Genomic DNA, 18,411 nt, shown 5'->3' with positions numbered 1-18,411 from the left:
AGGAGCTCCACGCCCCACCCAACCTTCCTAGAGGGAACCAAATGGCCGGGAGAGGGGCGGAAAAGTGAGGAGATTCAATATGGGAACAAAGCGCTTTCCGCTTGCCCGATTTACACCTCCCCTCATCTGCTGTTTTTTTTTTTTTTTTTAATCTATAGCGCACATATGACATACGTCCAGAATGTAGAAACGTCTCAAGACGATTTACATCCCTAGTCTGACCGTTACGTTGTAAGTGAGGCTACTTCGCATTCATATTCCCGCGCAGTCCACGATCTAGTTTAAGAAAATGGAAGGTCTGTGAACAGGTTAAGAAGCCTTGGCCTTTATAGTAGCCTGGCTGCATACCAGTCCCCGCTCCCCAGGACGTCCTGAAAGTCAGGTGAATAGAAAGGCGCTTCTGGCACCTTATAATAGTCTGAAATGTCAGCCGTCTCCTCTCCCTAACCCACAGCCCCTGTGGGTTAGGGGGAGGAGACGGCTGACATTTCAGACTAACCTTGTAATCGCTTCTCACCCATACAACGCTAGCTATGATGAAACACTAGACCTGCACCTTTCAAAAGCTCTATTTTCACTGGACCCTGAAAACCTGCAGCTGCATTGTTTTTTAGGGTTGGGAGCATTGTTCTGCTGTTCCTTTTTTTATTCTCTCGACCAACCGTGTACAACGTTGCAAACGGTGCAGGTCGCCTCCAGAAGAAATGCATCGCATGGAGGCCGAACATCGTCAGGGTTCGTTACATCCTCGGGATTTCGTTTCACGTCGCCGAGCAATAAGAGACCACCATTTTAGTGTGGTCACCGAGAAACGGGGTTGGGTGTTTGCTTGCTTTTTTTTTTTTTTTTTGTTGTTGTTGTTGTTTTAGTCGTTTCCACACTGAATTGCTACTTAAATAAAAGAAGTCACAAATCTCAAAATGATAATTTAAGATTTATTTGCAAAAATTTATACAATTTTCTCCGATAGTAGTTGAAATAGAATCATTTTACCCAGTACCAAAGCACTAATTTCTTTATTTTTAATTCAATTTATCATAACAACTGGAACGTTCTACAAGATCAATTCCTGACGCCGCAATTTACATGTAATTGTCCACCAGAACTCGTCAAGATGCCGCGAGAGCTTGCTTCACGTCTGTATTCTGTGAAGACTGCCTCTCGAGCCTCTCGTGAAGTCTTCGGCAATTTTCGGTGATCCCGATCATTCTTCGCTCTCTTGGGATTCTGCATCATCGTCGTATTCCCTTAGTTCCTCTTGGCTGTGGTCATTTGCGCCCTGTAGTCGGCTCAAATGTTCATTTTCCACGCGCAGAAAATTCCATATGAATCGCCTGCAAAAGAACGTAGTCGTAAATACTTGACAACTTATTCATGGAATTGAATATCTTGGGCCTGAGTGGAGAGCACGTTGTTTAAGAGTTGGAATTCACAGTGGGAAACACGAGTCACCGAAAGCGTGAATTCGCGAGGTGCGAAGTATCGAAAGCGCGAATTCACGCGCGCGAGTCTCACGCGTCCTCGGCATCTCCCCCCATTTCTCGCTCGTTCCAGACTTAATTATCGCTTCAAGATCACACACGTTCGTATGGCCGACGAATGCGTAAAAAGATACGATCATTTTGCGATCTAGAGAAAAACTTACGCGGAGAATGAAGGAAAGCTTTTTTACCTGAAGACTTCCAGTACAGCCAGTAAAGCTGTTAATATTTCAGAATGAAAAAGTCCTGCTTCGCCAACTGACACAGTTAGAATCCATGACAAGCGGAGGAACAGGTCACTAACCAAAGCAAAGTAATAGAAACCCTGTGCAAAGAACAAGAAGAAATACTCACTAAAACATTCGGGAGGTGCGGGCTTAATCATTTTAACTTACTTTCAGTCAGTAGCATAATTAAACGTAAGTAAAACTAAACACCACAGGAAAGTACTGCTTATTAAGCTTTCATTTGAATGGTCAAACCATAACCACAGGCTCAACTGAAATAGGCCATTTCCGAGTTGTTGTGAACCTCACTATGAAAGCAAGGCAAAATGTAAAGCTATTCATATGAAAATTAGTTTTGTTTGCATATGAATGAAAACAAATTTTCATAATAATAACTTTACACTTAGCCTCGCTTTCATAATGAGGTTCAAAGCAACTCGGAAATTGCTTATTATAACCACCTTGTACACATAATAAACAGCACCACAGGGACATACTCGTTTTATCTAAACATTTCACACATAGACTCAGGACCTTGTAACATTCATAAAGAATAGTACTACTGTGACAAAGTGCACGTAAAGTATTGTTTGATAGCTTTCACTTAAATTTTCAACTGTTCCTTACCAAGTGTTTAAAGAGCAGCTTTGCTCTCAAATATCCATGATTAGGATCCAATAATCCCCAGTCCATCTTAACGTCCCAGATGTACGTATAACACGTGCTTACAAACGCAGAGAAGATCCAAGAAAAGAAGTAGAAGTCCACTTCTTGTTTGCCTGTTCTCTCTGTTGGAAAAAGGGCATAACGTTAGCTGTATTTCAACGTAAAGAAAAGACTTCCTCGAGAATCATTTCAAGGTAAAGCATCAACTCGAAACAGTTTGTCGACAGACATTATTCCCTCAATTGTTCAATCTTACTTTGCAGCAAACTAGAGTTTTTATGGCCCTGGCTAATTGCGTTCGACGTAGAAAAAACGCGCCCCTGATACAGATTAGAGTCGAGATTGTATGGGACAACGTTGATTGAATGAATGGATCTTGGGACGCGTATCTGGCATCCCCCGCAGATTTTGCAGGGGCGGATGACGTCATCACCAACTTGGTAACGGAGAGAGAGAATCTGGGATCGAATGAACGCACTCCCTCAACCTATCTTTGATTATTACCAGTAGATAGTACAAGAATCAGTAGGGGAGAGTGTGGATTGTTGAGTTCAAGTGTTTCAAGGGTATATCGTGTTCTTTACTGAAAGTATGTTTCTCGTATGAAAATAAGTCAACTAAGATTTGCAGTTTTCAAAATTCGGGTAATGGCTTCTATTTCCTACAAATTTTGGAGATTCTCAAAAGATTTTTTCTTGAGTGTTCCTGGGTTGCGATTGCGCTGTGCTTGTATCAAATGCGTCATGTGAAACACTGTTCAAATACAGTACAGTCATACCTTTGTTAGTTGTTGCCACTGATGAAAAGAAGACAACGAAAAACGTTGTGGAGTATTTCCCTGCATTGGCAAGGTGTGGAAACTTCTGCTTTGTGTCATCGTATCTACGCAGACTCTGCGCAAAGCGCCACCAAGCAGGAAGACAAGCAATTAGCGGTCTAAGACCGTAAAGTTTGCTACCACATTGATTGCGATCTGCGAAAAGTAGAAAATAAAGGAGAACACCATTAGTGACTAAAATCGATATAACCTTAACCTTCAGTATCAGGCTTTTAGGGACGGAGGGGGTGGGGGGGGGGGTATAACCTCGGTCGGCAGAGGCTCCTCGGCGGGCAAGGGCAGCCCTGCATGTCTACAATCTGAGTATCAGGTCTTCTCAAGGGGAGGGGGGAGGGGATGGGAGCCGAAAAGCCTGTAAATCAGGTTAGCATGTCTATCACGCCAGCTACGCGCCACGAGGGCGCCATGAGGGCATCACGTGTCCCTCGCCAAACACGGGAAACATGCAACCCAAAGACAATTGCGCCGGGAACAGCAGGTCCATTCAAAGGACTTTTTTACTATTTTTTATCAAAGTACAATCTATTATCAAAAAAAAAAGGTTCGTGTTACAAACATGCCGGACAGAACGTTGTTGTATTAGTTCAATTGTGTCCAGTTAGATACGAAGTGTAAAGAGTATTCTGGACAGTTAAATCGTAAGGCGACATGATAATTAAGCCACAACGATTGTGTTTAACGGCATGGATTGCTCACCTTGAACTGAATAGTAATCTAGCGCGTAGAAGCAAGACAAGTACTCCATGTCAAGTATAGCAACCACGAGACTGTTTAACTGATCAGCGAGCCAGAAGTCAGCAAATGCCACGTGATGGAACGGCGCAGTCAATACTCTCCACTGTAAAACAAAAACAGCGTAAAGCATTTCGTCAAGAAGTGTTTACGTGGCGGCCAGGTCTTTGCCCTCTCGCTGTAATCTTAGTTATTTTTATTGCCTCCCTTTCCCTCTTTTTTCCGAAAACATAAGCTTAATTTAATGAACGCCTTTGATTTTTTTGTTTGTATATCAGAAACATTTAACAATTATTGGACGAGGTTGAGCAAAATATCGTGATTTGTCAGTGGCGAGCAGATCAATTATTTGCCGAAGCCGAAGGCTGAGGCTAATAATTGATCTGCGAGACACTAACAAATCACGATATTTTGCAACAACCGAGTTCAATAATTGTTTTATCATTCGATCACCAAGTTTGTTTTTCGCGATTATTTTGCTCAGGGTTTCAATTACGCTTGAGCAGAATATTATTTGCAGTAAAACACTGTTGGACGGTATTGCGCATGAGCAAACCATTATCTGTAGGTAGTTATTTGCAGGTCAAGTGGTTTGCTCTCGGCCAATGAAAAGGAAGAAAAAAATACATCGTATGATAAAACGATTTAACTAACTCGCCATGAATAGCAACTACTTAAGATGCGTAAATAAATGCGATGGTCATTTGCTTATTCATTCCTTCATCCGAAGTTTACATACATGTATTTTGTCTCGCAGATCACTTCGCCTCGACGGCTATATTAAGAATTCACAGAATGACCAGAATTTTTTTCAGGCTTTTTTTTTTTCGCAACTGCTTATTTTAAGTTACTTACATAACTGCGATGTTTATTCACTTATTCAGCTATCTGCAGGGTAGTGTAACTGTATTCGTTCTTTTCTTAATAAAATTTCTTTGTTGTTCAGTTGTCTACGTTTGTAAACCGGCAGAAAAAAGGACAAATTTGCAAACTGGCGAATTGCATGGTACAACCAACAAACTAGATATTGAAACATTAAGGTTGAAAATTTCGAAGGGAGACAAGTTTAAACTAGAATCTTTTACCTGCCAACTTTTTCTGACTAAATAAAAGACGTGAGATTTCTATCCTGGGAGTGCCTGGATTTTTGAAGACGACACGACTATATCCGAAGATTTACGAAGATTTCCGAAGACTTCCGAACACGCCCGAAGATTCCCAAAGACGTTTCGAAAATCCCCGCGGGCGTGAGACTCACGCTTTAGGCGTGAGAGTCGACAGGTATAGAAACTTCAAAAGAAACGCATAAGAAACCGGGAGAAGGCATTCAACTTACTAATGCTCGCAGAAGCCAGAATCTGCAGTTTCTGAAACAAATGTTCAGCGTGTTGATGAGGAACACCAGGAAAAAGCAACTCAGCGCCAAGGGATGTGCATAGTGAGGAATTCCAAACTGATCAGAGAAAAGGAACGTTACCGCACTTGCGCCCCACACAACGGCAAAAAATATGGCCATCTGTTGAGACGAAAAGAAAAATAAGGAAGCGATTAGAAATGGCAGCTTTAACCCTTTAAGTCCTAAAATCAAAGAACAAACTCTCCCATCTTGTCTCTATATTTTTCTTATAAAACTAGTAATAATCAAAGATTAGGGAGTGCGGCCGATGTTACTGGGTTCTCTCTCCTTTGCCAAGTTGATGATGTCATCCGCCCCTGCAAAATCTACGGGGGATGCCAGATACGACTCCCAAGATCCATTCATTCGTTGATTGTCCCATACAATCTCGACTTCAATCTGTATTAGGAGTGCGTTCTTTGTAAGTCGAACGCTGTCGAGAAAATGAACTTTGAACTGGAACTTGACGAAAGATTGAAATAGTTAATGAAGAACTTTGAACTTGATCAATTGTTAACCAACCGGATGTGAAAAGCGAACCTTAATTACTTTTGTGATATCCGATCCATGTATTTTGATTGTTTTAAGATTGGCCTAGACATAAGAAAGAACATTGCGAAACAGGACTCGAATAGCAATAGAGAAGCGCGCGGAGTTAAGAGATCGATATAGTGATATATTGTGAAGCCTTAGATTTTGAGCCTTAACGGAGGAACGAATTAGCCATTAAAGGAAGTTTCCATTACATGGTCCGCCTCGAGCCGGATAACATTGGATAACATGACGAAGAAGAAAAAATCACGACAGGGGCATCGCTCGTACGCAACGAAGCTGATGGCCAAAGCAGAAGAAATCGTGAAAAACTACGATCCGTCTTTAGAAAACAAGCTGAAACAACTGAAAATGTCGCTTCAAGATCGACTAGAAACTATTCATAGTTTGGACGCCGATATTTTAGACACCCTAGATGACGAGAAAGCGATTGAAGAAGAGATCGAAGAAGCTGGTGTCTTCAGTGAAAAGATATTGGAGATTGTTGTCGAAATTGAAAGCGTGTTGTCACGAAAAGACAGCCATGAGCATGGTGCTCCGTCGCCAAGCCAAGCATCACAAGGCCCAGCCATTGCAAACAAGCACGCGAAACTGCCTCGACTTACTTTGAAGAATTTCTATGGGGATCCAAGCCAGTGGCTTACCTTTTGGGATAGCTTTAGGAGCGCAGTCCACGAAAATCCCGAATTACACAAGATCGATAAATTCAACTACTTAAGAAGCCTTTTACACGGATCTGCAGCCTCTACAATCGCCGGTCTACCTTTAACGAGTGATAATTACAGCGCAGCCATTGACCTTCTAACGAAGCGATTCGGGAACAAGCAAGTAATTATAAGTAGTCACATGGATAGCTTCCTAAAGTTGACGCCTTTACAAAACACATCGGACACTCGAAAACTGAGAGAAACCTTCGACAAAATCGAAGCCCACGTAAGGGGATTACAAGCTTTAGATGTGCCTGCAGAAACGTATGGAAGTTTTTTGGTTCCCGTACTGATGTCCAAAATTCCCGACGATATTCGCCTTTTGGTGGGCCGTGAAATCAAGGATGGAGAATGGAATCTTACTGAAATACTGCAACTTCTGCGAAACGAAGTCGAGAACAGGGAAAGATGTCAGGGAGTACCGGCCCTTACCACGAAAGAGAAATCATACAGTCCAGATGATCGAAGGAGTGGAAAACGAGAGCCAACAAGCGCGTCGGCATTATTCACAGAAAACACGCCTTCAAGTACAACGCATTGTACATTTTGTAAACAGCTACACCCGACAGCGAGCTGTCACGTCGTGACTAGCAAAGCCGCAAGAAGAGAATCTCTGAAAAAGCAGGGACGGTGCTTCGTTTGCCTTAGAAGAAGCCACCTTGCAAAAGATTGCCAATCGAAAATTGCCTGTTTTAAATGTTCTGGTAGGCATCATGTTAGCCTTTGCGAAATCGAAACTCCAGAAAGAGTCATGAAAAAGGAAACCAGGGTAAATGGCCAAAACAACAGCGACAACGGAAATGCCGCAAACCGACAGCCTCCTCCTGTGCAAGCAAGTACCTTTCACGTGGGATCGCAAGATTCAGTGTTACTTCAGACCGCCTTAGCCCTGATACAAAATGGAAGTACAACAGCCTCGAACGGAATTAAAGCCAGATTAATCTTCGATTCAGGGAGCCAGAAGAGTTACGTAACACAACGCGTGCGTGACCAGTTGAGCTTGCCAACGATCAGCAAAGAGTCTCTTTTGATAAAAACCTTTGGAACTGACGTCACTGGCCAACCAACTGCGTGTGAAAAGATAAAAGTCAGCGTTGGAAATACAAACAAGTTGTCATCGAAAGAAATTGAATGCTTTGTAGTGCCGACAATTTGTGCGCCGATCGGAAATCAAGAGATTGACACTGCGATAAAACGATTTGCCTATCTAAGAGATATCGAATTGGCCGATGGTGTACATGGAAACGAAGAATTGGAGATAGATTTACTGATAGGAGCGGATTTCATGTGGTCGTTTTTCACTGGCGCGACAAAACGTGGAGAAAACGGTGAAGGTCCTGTGGCAAGTTGTACCATTCTAGGATGGGTATTGTCTGGTCCAGTCTCTGGAGAGAGCAAAAATCCGCGACTTTCAAGCGTTAATTTCGTTTCAACACATGTTCTTAAAGTTGCCGCTGAACCAAAACACGAAAGTCCCCGAACGGAGGAATTACTCTGTCGTCTTTGGGACCTGGACTCCATTGGAATTCGAGACAAAGAGACTGTGCACGAAACGTTTCTGGAGAACATATCATTTGCAAACGGGCGTTATTGCGTGACGCTTCCCCTGAAAGAGAAGCGAGATCTCCTTCCTGACAATTATGACCTTAGCCTCGTCAGGTTAAACTCTCTGATGCGACGTTTACGAAAGGAACCTTCAATCTTAAGAGAATACAACCAAGTATTTGAAGACCAACTTCGTGAGAACATCATAGAACTGGTGGACGAGAAAGAAGAACTGTCACGCGACATCCATTACCTACCCCATCAAGCTGTCTTAAGAAGTGACGCCTTAACAACCAAATTAAGGGTTGTTTTCGATGCAAGCGCAAAGGTGAACCCAAGCTGTCCCTCGCTGAACGATTGCGTTTATACTGGTCCACCGCTGACCGCAGGGATTGCCGACATACTAATGCGCTTCAGGGCCCATAAGGTGGGATTAGTTGCAGACATCCAGAAAGCCTTTCTTAACATAGAGGTGAACGAGCAACAAAGAGACCTCATGCGATTCCTGTGGATCGATGACATCAACAGTGAAGATCCAAACGTCCTGATCTATCGTTTCTGTAGAGTGATCTTCGGAATGAACTGTTCGCCTTTCCTGCTGAACGCCACCCTTAAACATCATGTTACCAAGTACTACGAGAACGATCCAGACGTAGCACGCAACACATTAGAAGGCCTATATGTCGACGATTGGACGTCTGGCGGCGAAGACGATGACGAAGCCTACGCTCTCTACAACACAACGAACGCCTGCTTCGCAGCCGGAGGATTTAACCTGAGAAAATGGGCCTCAAACAAGAAAGAAGTTATTGAGAAAATCACCCTTGATCGCCTCAAAAAGGAACGCCTTAAAGAGCAAGAGTCACCCTCGAACGAAGACCAGTCTTTCGCAAAACTCTCCGTTGGTGGCTTAGATGAGATTGACCCGACTAAGGAGCATAAAGTGCTTGGAACTAATTGGAACTTGGAGGAAGACATCTTTATCATGAAGCTAAACAAAGTTGTGGAATTCGCCAGAAATCTGGAACCTACCAAGCGAAACATTCTCCGAATCGCAGCTAAATTGTTTGATCCACTGGGACTTATTTCACCGGTGATGGTTGGGCTTCGAATGCTGTTACAAAAACTGTGCCTAGACAAATGCGAATGGGACAGTCCCATCCCTCAACACCAGCAGCATTACCTCCAGAAGTGGATGAACGACATGGAAAAGGTCAATCAGATAAGCGTAAGCCGCTACTACTTTCCGGGCGAGAGAAAGAAGGTCAAGTCAGCCTCCCTGCATGGTTTTGGAGACGCCTCTAAAGAAGCCTACTGTGCAGTTGTTACTTGTGCATTGAAACCGAAGAAGGATACAGGACCAGCCTTGTAGCGTCCAAGACGCGAGTCACGCCCTCGTCGCCCATGACTATTCCAAGACTTGAACTACTTGCCGCACTCATCCTAGCACGCCTGGTCGCAACCGCACGAGAAGCCTTGTCACAAGTAATTAACATCGAAGAAGTCTTCTGCTGGACTGACAGCATCACCGTGTTTTATTGGATCCAGGCCAACAAGGACTTCAAGCAGTTCGTTCAAAACAGAGTAGACGAGATCCAAAAGTTGACCGATGTAAAGAGCTGGCGCCACTGCCCCGGAGTCGAGAACCCCGCTGACGTCGGGTCCAGAGGATGTCCAGCATCCGAACTAGTGAGTAACAGCCTGTGGTGGGAAGGTCCTGCTTGGCTTAAGGGTTCCTCAAAGCACTACCCGAAGTCCGGAGTATCGAACGAAGAAGATCTTTCAGAAGAGTGCAAGAAAGAAGTCAAACCAATGAAACGGAGCCCAGAGATTGTGACAAATACAAGTAGCCTTGTTAGCCTGACCAAAGAGCCTACACCGAACAAGCCTGTGAAGTTTACCGACGACATCGACTGCGAACGATTCAGTGATGTCATGAAACTATTCAGAGTGACAGCCTTCTGCCTAAAGTTCATTAGAAATTTGAAGTCTTCGAGAAACCGAAAGAGAGAGCCTCAGAATACAGAGCCAAGCCTAACAGCGGAAGAGATTGATGAAGCAAAGTGTCTATGGATCCGCAGTTTACAAGAAACCTTGAAGAATGAGAAGAATTTAGACAACCTTAAGCTTCAACTTGGATTGTTCAATGACGAAGACAACGTTATCAAGAGTAAAGGTCGACTCGGAAACGCACAACTGCATGCCGCAACACGTTACCCTATCCTGTTGCCAAGAAGACATCACGTGACGAAATTGATTGTTGAAGCCTGCCACAGAAAAGTGAAACATGGAGGAGTCAAAGAAACACTCACAGAATTGAGAAGTGAATACTGGATTCCGAAGGGAAGACAGCTTGTCAAGAAGATCCTTCACCACTGTGTCGTATGCAGGAAATTGGAAGGAAGGCCTTACACACCGCCACCGAGCGGCGATCTGCCTGAATCAAGGGTCACCGCCACCTCTGCGTTCACACACGTAGGAGTAGATTTCGCCGGCCCCTTATTCGTGAAAACTGGGAGCGGTGCAGCCAAACAGATGAAGAAAGTTTATATTTGTCTCTTCACATGTGCCACTTCAAGAGCCTTGCATCTGGAACTTACCCCAGACCTGTCATCAGAAGCATTCATAAGGTGTCTACGAAGATTCACAGCCAGGCGAGGAACACCAGCCTCCATAACGTCCGACAACGCCAAAACATTCAAGAAAGCCAACAGAGACCTTGTCCAGTTATTTCAAGACAAGAAGACCCAAGATTATGCCGCAAACCACGGCATAGCCTGGCTCTTTATTCTGGAGAAGGCCCCCTGGTGGGGGGGATACTATGAGCGTATGGTACAGCTAGTAAAGAGGAGTCTCCGCAAAGTCTTAGGAAAGGCACAGCTGACATATGAAGAACTCCTCACTGTTCTGACAGAAGTGGAGGGAGTGCTAAACTCACGACCTCTTACGTACATCTACCCTGAAGTCACAGACAACCCACTTACACCCTCACACTTAGTGATCGGAAGACGTTTAGCCACTCTACCGGATAACGACCAGCTAAGCGATGATGAAGAACCTGTATCCAAACTGCAACGAAGGGCACTATACCTCAGTAAACTCCTGGAACATTTTTGGAAACGCTGGAAAAACGAGTACCTTGTGGGCCTGAGAGAATTTCATCGTTGCAGCCCAAAGGGAGTTCAGGACAGAGAGATCAAGACTGGTGACGTGGTTTTGGTCCATGAGGACACTTCACGAAGTAACTGGAGATTAGGAGAAGTGATAGAGGTGATTGAGAGTAGCGATGGTTACGAGCGAGGTGCGTTATTGCGAGTGACAAGTAAGAAAGGAAAGCACTCAAGGATACGGAGGCCGATTCAGAAGCTTTTCCCACTAGAAGTGAACACAGGAAACACACCTGCACAAGAGCAAGTCGGAGTTGTCCAAGAACCCAATCCTCGTTCCGAAACCTCGAGACCACCAAGACGGGCAGCAGCAGCTACTGCCGACGTAATCAGGAGACTTGTTGACCAACAGTGAGCGGTTGGTCAAGGGGGGAGTGTCGAGAAAATGAACTTTGAACTGGAACTTGACGAAAGATTGAAATAGTTAATGAAGAACTTTGAACTTGATCAATTGTTAACCAACCGGATGTGAAAAGCGAACCTTAATTACTTTTGTGATATCCGATCCATGTATTTTGATTGTTTTAAGATTGGCCTAGACATAAGAAAGAACATTGCGAAACAGGACTCGAATAGCAATAGAGAAGCGCGCGGAGTTAAGAGATCGATATAGTGATATATTGTGAAGCCTTAGATTTTGAGCCTTAACGGAGGAACGAATTAGCCATTAAAGGAAGTTTCCATTACAAACGCTATGTCAAGAAAATTCACCTTCGGGTGATCATATCCTTAATTCTCATCAGTGACCTCAGGGGTTGAATAAGCATTGATATTTCAAGGAGAAATTTGATGTTGATCACTGTTAGGACTTAAAGGGTTAAAAGCCGTAAAGTTCCGAAATTAGTGAATTTTCATACTTACGGTAGCTTAGGCAGGTACTGTTTAAGGGCGATAAATCTTTATACACACGTTACTAGTAACAAAACACACGCAGAACTTTTCAGCAAAAACGAGTGGAGTTATCTTTCTCTTTCTCTTTTCATAGAAAACTTGTAACAGGCCAGATAGCACTAAGGACGTTTCCAGCACAATTTTAGAAAGTTGTGTTTTGCATTTCTCTCCCAGGTCCTCACGATCAATTCATTTCGGTGAAGCAACCGAGGCGAATGCTTATTCGCTCGGACCACGTGACCCGAAACGGATTGACCGAGATGAAAGACAGAGAGGGGCCTGTGAACTAGGCAATATCCTTCCCAGGTGACTAAACGTACTTACCTCCAGAACTCGAAGGGGGCAGAGAAGGTTCTTGAAGTCACAAATGTGTGCGTTATTGATCCCAACAGCCTGCCATCCATACAGATTGATCCCAAACAGAAAGAATTCCAGAATGAACAGAAAGAGTCCTCTGTACATACGGAATGCGGGCTGCCACTGGATATCATTGTCGGCTTTAATTGCTGTATTGGTAAAGAAAACAAATAGGTCGATTTACTAGTCAACCAATGGCGCCAACTACTTGTATACCCTTGATATCGAATTTCCGTTCGTAAAGGCGTTTTTGTTTTGCATAACTTGAAGGAAAGCAAGAAGATAGTTCAAGCGCGTTCGATGTACCTTTGAAGTCAAACAAATTAAAGTAAGGTTTGTTGTGTCAGCGAAACTTTAAGATCAAAGCCTTAGTGTCTTGTTGGTGTCTGATAAAGGGTGCTAAAGGCGAAATTAATTTGGATGCTGTGTCAAAGCAAGCCAAGCTTTAATTCTAGCAAAAACAGAACGATGCTAGTTTAAAGGATTGACCGGCTCAGCCGTGTTTTTTAGTCTTTCTTCTCAAACCACTGAGCTGCGAAGCGAAGAAAACGAGCCGAGCGGCGAACAGATCAGAAAAAAGGGAAAGACCGGGGCCGGGTAGTTCGAAAGCCGATTAACGCTAATCTACGATTAAAAGTTAATCGTAGTCTTCATCCCGCTCGTTAAAAATGGTTCTAAAGGCTAATTTCAAGCTAAAGGTAAAGAAAAACCTAAGTCAAAACCGAAGGGCAAAAGTCTTTTGGAAGAATCTTTATTGATTGATTAGTAATTAAACTCGAATCAAAGTTCACGTTAATCCAGGATTAGTTTAATCGGGCTTTGAACAACTGGGCCCTGAGTATTTGCCACATAGATCAGGTCCCAGTTGTTCCAAAAGTAGATAACTTTATCCAGTGGATAAGTCGCTACCCAGTAGATAAAATGTAGCCACTCAGTTCCCGTTGGATAGCGATTTAACGGCTCTTTGAACAAACGGGAGCAGGGTTTTTTAGGGCATTTTGACAGGATTTCTCGAAAAATGAACTGCATAACCACTTCTTTCAACTGAATTTTTTTTGGCAGCCGGGGGCACAAAAATCGTTCCTTACCTGCGATGACCAACACGGTAAACAAAACAAAGAACATGCCGCTCAGAAGACCAAGCCTATACGTCAGCCATATTTTGTAGTCCTGGTAACATAACAAAAGGAAAGTGTTAGCCAATTATGGGTGATTGAAAGAGTTAACCCTTTATGCCTCAAAGATGAAATGTCTTGATTTTTAGACAAATTCTCCCAACTACTACCATAAGTAATATATGAAGAACAGCGAGGAGAAGCTCCATGTTAAGGGTTAAAACGATCGGCCTTATCTATCGATTGTTGTAATAACAGTAATACCTGAGTACTTTGTTGTATTTCTTGTGCATCGCATTCGGACTCAGCTTTCTGATGATACCTCTCATCTGTTACATTATCTCCAGCTTCACAACCCTAATAAAAAAGAAATACTGTATTTGAGTTTCAACGGTGTTTTGTAACGGGAAAGAAAATGGCGCGGGAACAGCTTCGACTAAAATTGAAAGGTTCTGACATTCTTGTTTTTCGTGTGAGCGTAACGATGAACTCGCACATGGGCGCTTAACCCTTTAAGCCCTAACCGAGTGATCAGCATCAAATTTCTCCTTGTAAAATCAATGCTTATTCAACCCCTGAGGTCATGAGAATTAAGTATATGATCACCCAAGGTTAATTTTCTTGATATTTCAATAACTTCTCCCCAATACTTTTATAGGAAAAGTATGGGGACAAGATGGGAGAATTTGTTCTTTGATATGAGAGGTTGAAGGGTTAAGGAGAAATAATAGATCGTTTAAAACTCAGTGTTTTCAGGACAAAACAGGATAAAACTGTTTTCAAAATCTGCTGTAGTTTTATGTATTTTATTATGTAATTATCATGCATCATGAAAATGCTTTAAAGTACATGTTTCGTTTCTAGTCCTTTCATATCTTTTTCTTTTTCTTCTTCGTTTTTCTGTTTTTCTTTTTTTTTTTTGACCCGAAAGCTATCCTTGGACTTTAGATGCAGATAGTCGGAGCAAAAGAAAATCGAAACTATTTTTCCTTGCCTTTTCTTTTTTTTTTTTTTTTTTTTCATGTTTTGTTTTGTTTTGTTCTTCTTTGTTTTGTTGTTGTTCCAAAAGCAATCTTTGGTCTCAGATGCAGATAGTCGGAGCGAAAAAAATCGAAACTGTTCTTCCTTTCCCTTCCCTTTACTTTTCTTTTTTAATGTTCTTTTTTGTCCCGAAAGACATCCTTGGACTCAGACGCAGGGAGAGATCGGAGACAGGCAGGCGCGCGAAGCGAAAGAAAATCGATAATCGAGAATGAGCAGAATAAGAATATGCGCTTCCGGCGTCCCCCGCGCTGTCTACCTCCAAGATCACGTCCTGTTTGCGTATACAGTTTACCTAACCTTCAGAACAAATACTACAGCCTCGAGAAGCCGTTCGAGTTACATATCTTCCCAAGCCGCTCCTTTATTTTTCTGCTACGCAGGATGATCGGAAATGATTAGAACTGTGGCCAAATTGGTCACTATAGCCGGAAAATGCTGTGCGTCCATTTACAACTATTTGTACAAGAAAAAGTGAATCGATTGCAAATAAAAAAGCAAACTATATATAAAAAAAATTTAATAAGAACATACTCTTGCAAAAAAGAGTGGAGGTGCGGGGTTTCGAACCCCGGACCTTCCGCATGCAAAGCGGACGCTCTACCACTGAGCTACACCCCCGACAGATAACATGGAGGGCGAAACAAAAGGAGAGAATTCAACCAGCATAAAATATACACATTTTTTCTTGTCGTTTATAAAACAATCCTTCGTTGCTTTATGCGGTAGCTTCTTGTTTAGAAATCATCTATATGGTTTAAAGTTACAATTTCAGTTTACCTCCCAAGTGTTAAGCAACACAAATATGATACCTATACCTTGTGTTTCAAAACACATTTTACCGGTGCAGTCAGCGCTGTGGATTTTTTCCAATGATCTATCCTTACTGAAAACGTGCGGTCTGCAACTTTTTGCGAACTACTACCTAGAACGCGGGCGCGGAGTCCAATACACGCACTTCGCATCCTTTGAAAGGTCAGCTCTAAGGTCAACCCGCATGTTATGTAAGAAGTACTTTAAAATTGAAAGACATGGCCCTCGTATTCAAAAGAAAAGGATGACTATGTGAGCTATTAGATAGCGCAAGGCAGCAAGGCTGCCCAGGAAAGCAGGAACTTCCCTCTGACGTTTCTAAAAGTGAGTTTCCGGCGCTGAAAAATTGTCATGTAGAATCTCGAAAAATAAGACTTCAGCTGTGCTGGCTCCATTCCAAGAGAGTTTATGAAAGGGAGTGCCATTCTGTGTTTCTCTTCGAAAGAGCACTGGAAAATAAAACCAGCCCCAGATGGACCCCCCAGATGAGAGTAGATTGTTACATCGACATCGGAGAAGTTCGATCATCCGTGTGCAGAGACAATTTTTTTTCAATTCTCGTTTATAATATTGTTGATCCTTCTTGAGGCGAGAAATGATTAAAATGCGCATAAATCTTTAAATCCCCGAACTAAACAATAGATTACAGGCCGAAGGAGTTGAGAGGCTAGAGGGTGACAGATCGGGAATTTGAGCAACGTAATGCTCAATTGCGCACCACATGCAACGAGGGTTAAATGCCAAATTTTGAAGCGCTCGCAAAAGGGAATCTCGATACGCAGAAAACCAAGTGACGAAGTAAAAATGTACAAAAGCAACTGCCTAACTCTTTTGATATTCAAATTTATCAACGACTGTGTTTAAATAGCGCAGCTGATTGCTGTTGATGAGTAGGTCGTTAAAACCTATCAGCTGGCAACACAAATCTGCTAAAAGATCAAGCAAAATTACTTACCTCGTAGGTCTGAACTTTGTCGTAGCACCGATTCCGACATCGTCTCCGCTTAACGTCGTCCGAATCGTTGTCCAAGCTCTGCACAACCGTCAAAAGTGCCTTGAAATGCATCGTTGATTTATTCACGTCGTTTAATGACCAGCAAAATCACAAGAAAAACATAGACAGTGTTTATGCCGCAAACATCCCAGAGCAGACACACAGCCTGGGATTTATAATTGTGGCGGATTCTGTATCATTACCGAGGTAAAAGAAACAGAAGGGAAGAGAAGAAGACAAAGGACGCAAAAAGAACCGATTGCGCTAGAGAAGAGACAAAACACTTGATAGGAGACCAAGGTGCCTTGGGGTGAAATGTTTTCATTTTGCACTGGTCACGTGAATCAAAGAACCAATCAGAGAGGTCACATTGTTAATATTTTCAATCAGTGCATTGTTTCAGTGACCGGAAACTCGAGAATATGATATATGTGATCGGTGCTTGTTCCAAAGTTCATAAAGAGGCTGGGCCCCAAAGGGCAATTTGCGCTTAGGCTGCGAAGCAGACATTTGTAAGTGTTGTAAGGCACAAAACCCCACTGAAACACTTGTTACGAAGGCTATGCTAATGGCAAATTCATTGACAAAGTGCCTAGCGATGAATTTACTGAAGCGTCAAATGATAATCGGGCGATTTTTAAAATCGTTGGGTTTGCAGCGCAGTCAAGCGTTTCCACCCCCTCCTATCCCCTCCCCCTCCCCCGTTATTTCTTTCTAGTCCCAGTATCTTTGCGGCCAAAAGCAAAAAAAGCACTGGTTATTTAATAAAAACTTTAGCGAGTACAAGTTGATTTGCGTGCTGTTATTGTCAAATAAGTTGAAAAAGTAGTAACAGCTGCATAAATAGTAGTAAAAATTGTACATATTTATTTTCATGCCTGTTTTTGATAGTTGGCGGCCATCCATGATATTGAAGATATCCTGAACAAACAAATGCGACTTTGGAGTACCCGGGTAGCATGAAAATGTTGCGGGTTCTAATTTCTGCGGATTTTGCGGATTTACCTCGATCCGCAAAAACTAGTTCCCGCAGAAAAAAAAAAACTGCAAAATAAAACGTCGCATAAATTAACTCGGCTTCAGTCAAATTAAAAACTCTGCTTTTTATAATCGACGTGTGCCACTGGGGTGATATACATTGGAGAACAGTAACACGAGTTTCCATTGGAAAAAGCAACCAGAGCTTTAACAGATACATATGGTAGTCTGTATCTAGTCTGTTTTATTAAACCGTATTAATGAAACTGTGTTTTGTTGCAGTAAGGTATTACAGTGATATGTCTCTAATATGTAAGTAGTGTGAACTGTGACTCAACATACCGTACAATAAAAGTTGAAAATATTAAGGTTTATTCCACTTAAATGTTCTGCTGCTTGAACAAGAGAATCGAAAAATTTAGTTCCCGGCAGAAGTTTCAGTCATCTTAAACTGCAAAAATTTGTTCCCGAAAACCACAAAAAATCGCCAATCCGCAAAATAAAACTCCCGGAATGTTTCGTGCTACACTGGCCTTAGTATCAGGCCTTTCTAAGGGGAATGGGGAGAGTGATAGGGAGAGGAGGAGAGGAGACAGAAAACTCAGGTAGATAATGGAGAGAGCAGAGATACGAGATGGCAGATAATTTTAGATTAAAATGATGACGACGACGATGCAAATTGTCGCTTCAACTTCATCAATGGCAATCATTTTTTCTCCAGAAATCGGTGCAAATCGAGGGGTCTTTTAATCTGACAAAACCGATATTATCGATTCCCTATGATTTCGTAGTTTACACAAGAAACAAAGCCAGAACAAAAGTATTTTACCAAATCGGAAAAATAGACAAGAATTATCATGAAAATGATGTGTTATTCAGTCAGTCGGACACAGCTGATCAGTCAGCCGAAA

At 42.6% G+C, this 18,411-nt stretch overlaps 1 protein-coding gene and 1 non-coding gene across 2 annotated transcripts; both read right to left on the bottom strand.

Moving 5' to 3' along the window:
• Nucleotides 1-915: 915 nt before the first annotated feature.
• On the bottom strand, nt 916-16,808 carry LOC146458339 (solute carrier family 53 member 1-like). Its single transcript, XM_085090626.1, has 10 exons — nt 16,484-16,808; nt 13,939-14,031; nt 13,648-13,729; nt 12,527-12,708; nt 5,281-5,460; nt 3,909-4,050; nt 3,153-3,347; nt 2,336-2,496; nt 1,673-1,806; nt 916-1,334 (listed from the first exon to the last, which is right to left on the bottom strand). The coding sequence occupies exons 1-10, from the start codon at nt 16,592-16,594 to the stop codon at nt 1,205-1,207; spliced, it is 1,410 nt and encodes a 469-aa protein (XP_084946752.1). The 5' UTR covers nt 16,595-16,808; the 3' UTR covers nt 916-1,204.
• On the bottom strand, nt 15,265-15,336 carry Trnaa-ugc (transfer RNA alanine (anticodon UGC)). The gene has a single exon. It is a non-coding gene; the product is annotated as a tRNA-Ala (tRNA).
• Nucleotides 16,809-18,411: the final 1,603 nt, after the last annotated feature.

This window comes from Pavona decussata, unplaced genomic scaffold (genome assembly GCF_977016875.1).
Source record: "Pavona decussata unplaced genomic scaffold, jaPavDecu1.1 SCAFFOLD_233, whole genome shotgun sequence".
NCBI classification, from domain to species: domain Eukaryota; kingdom Metazoa; phylum Cnidaria; class Anthozoa; order Scleractinia; family Agariciidae; genus Pavona; species Pavona decussata.
The sequence above is the reverse complement of the archived record's forward strand: the minus strand, read 5'-3'. Positions and strand labels throughout refer to the sequence as shown.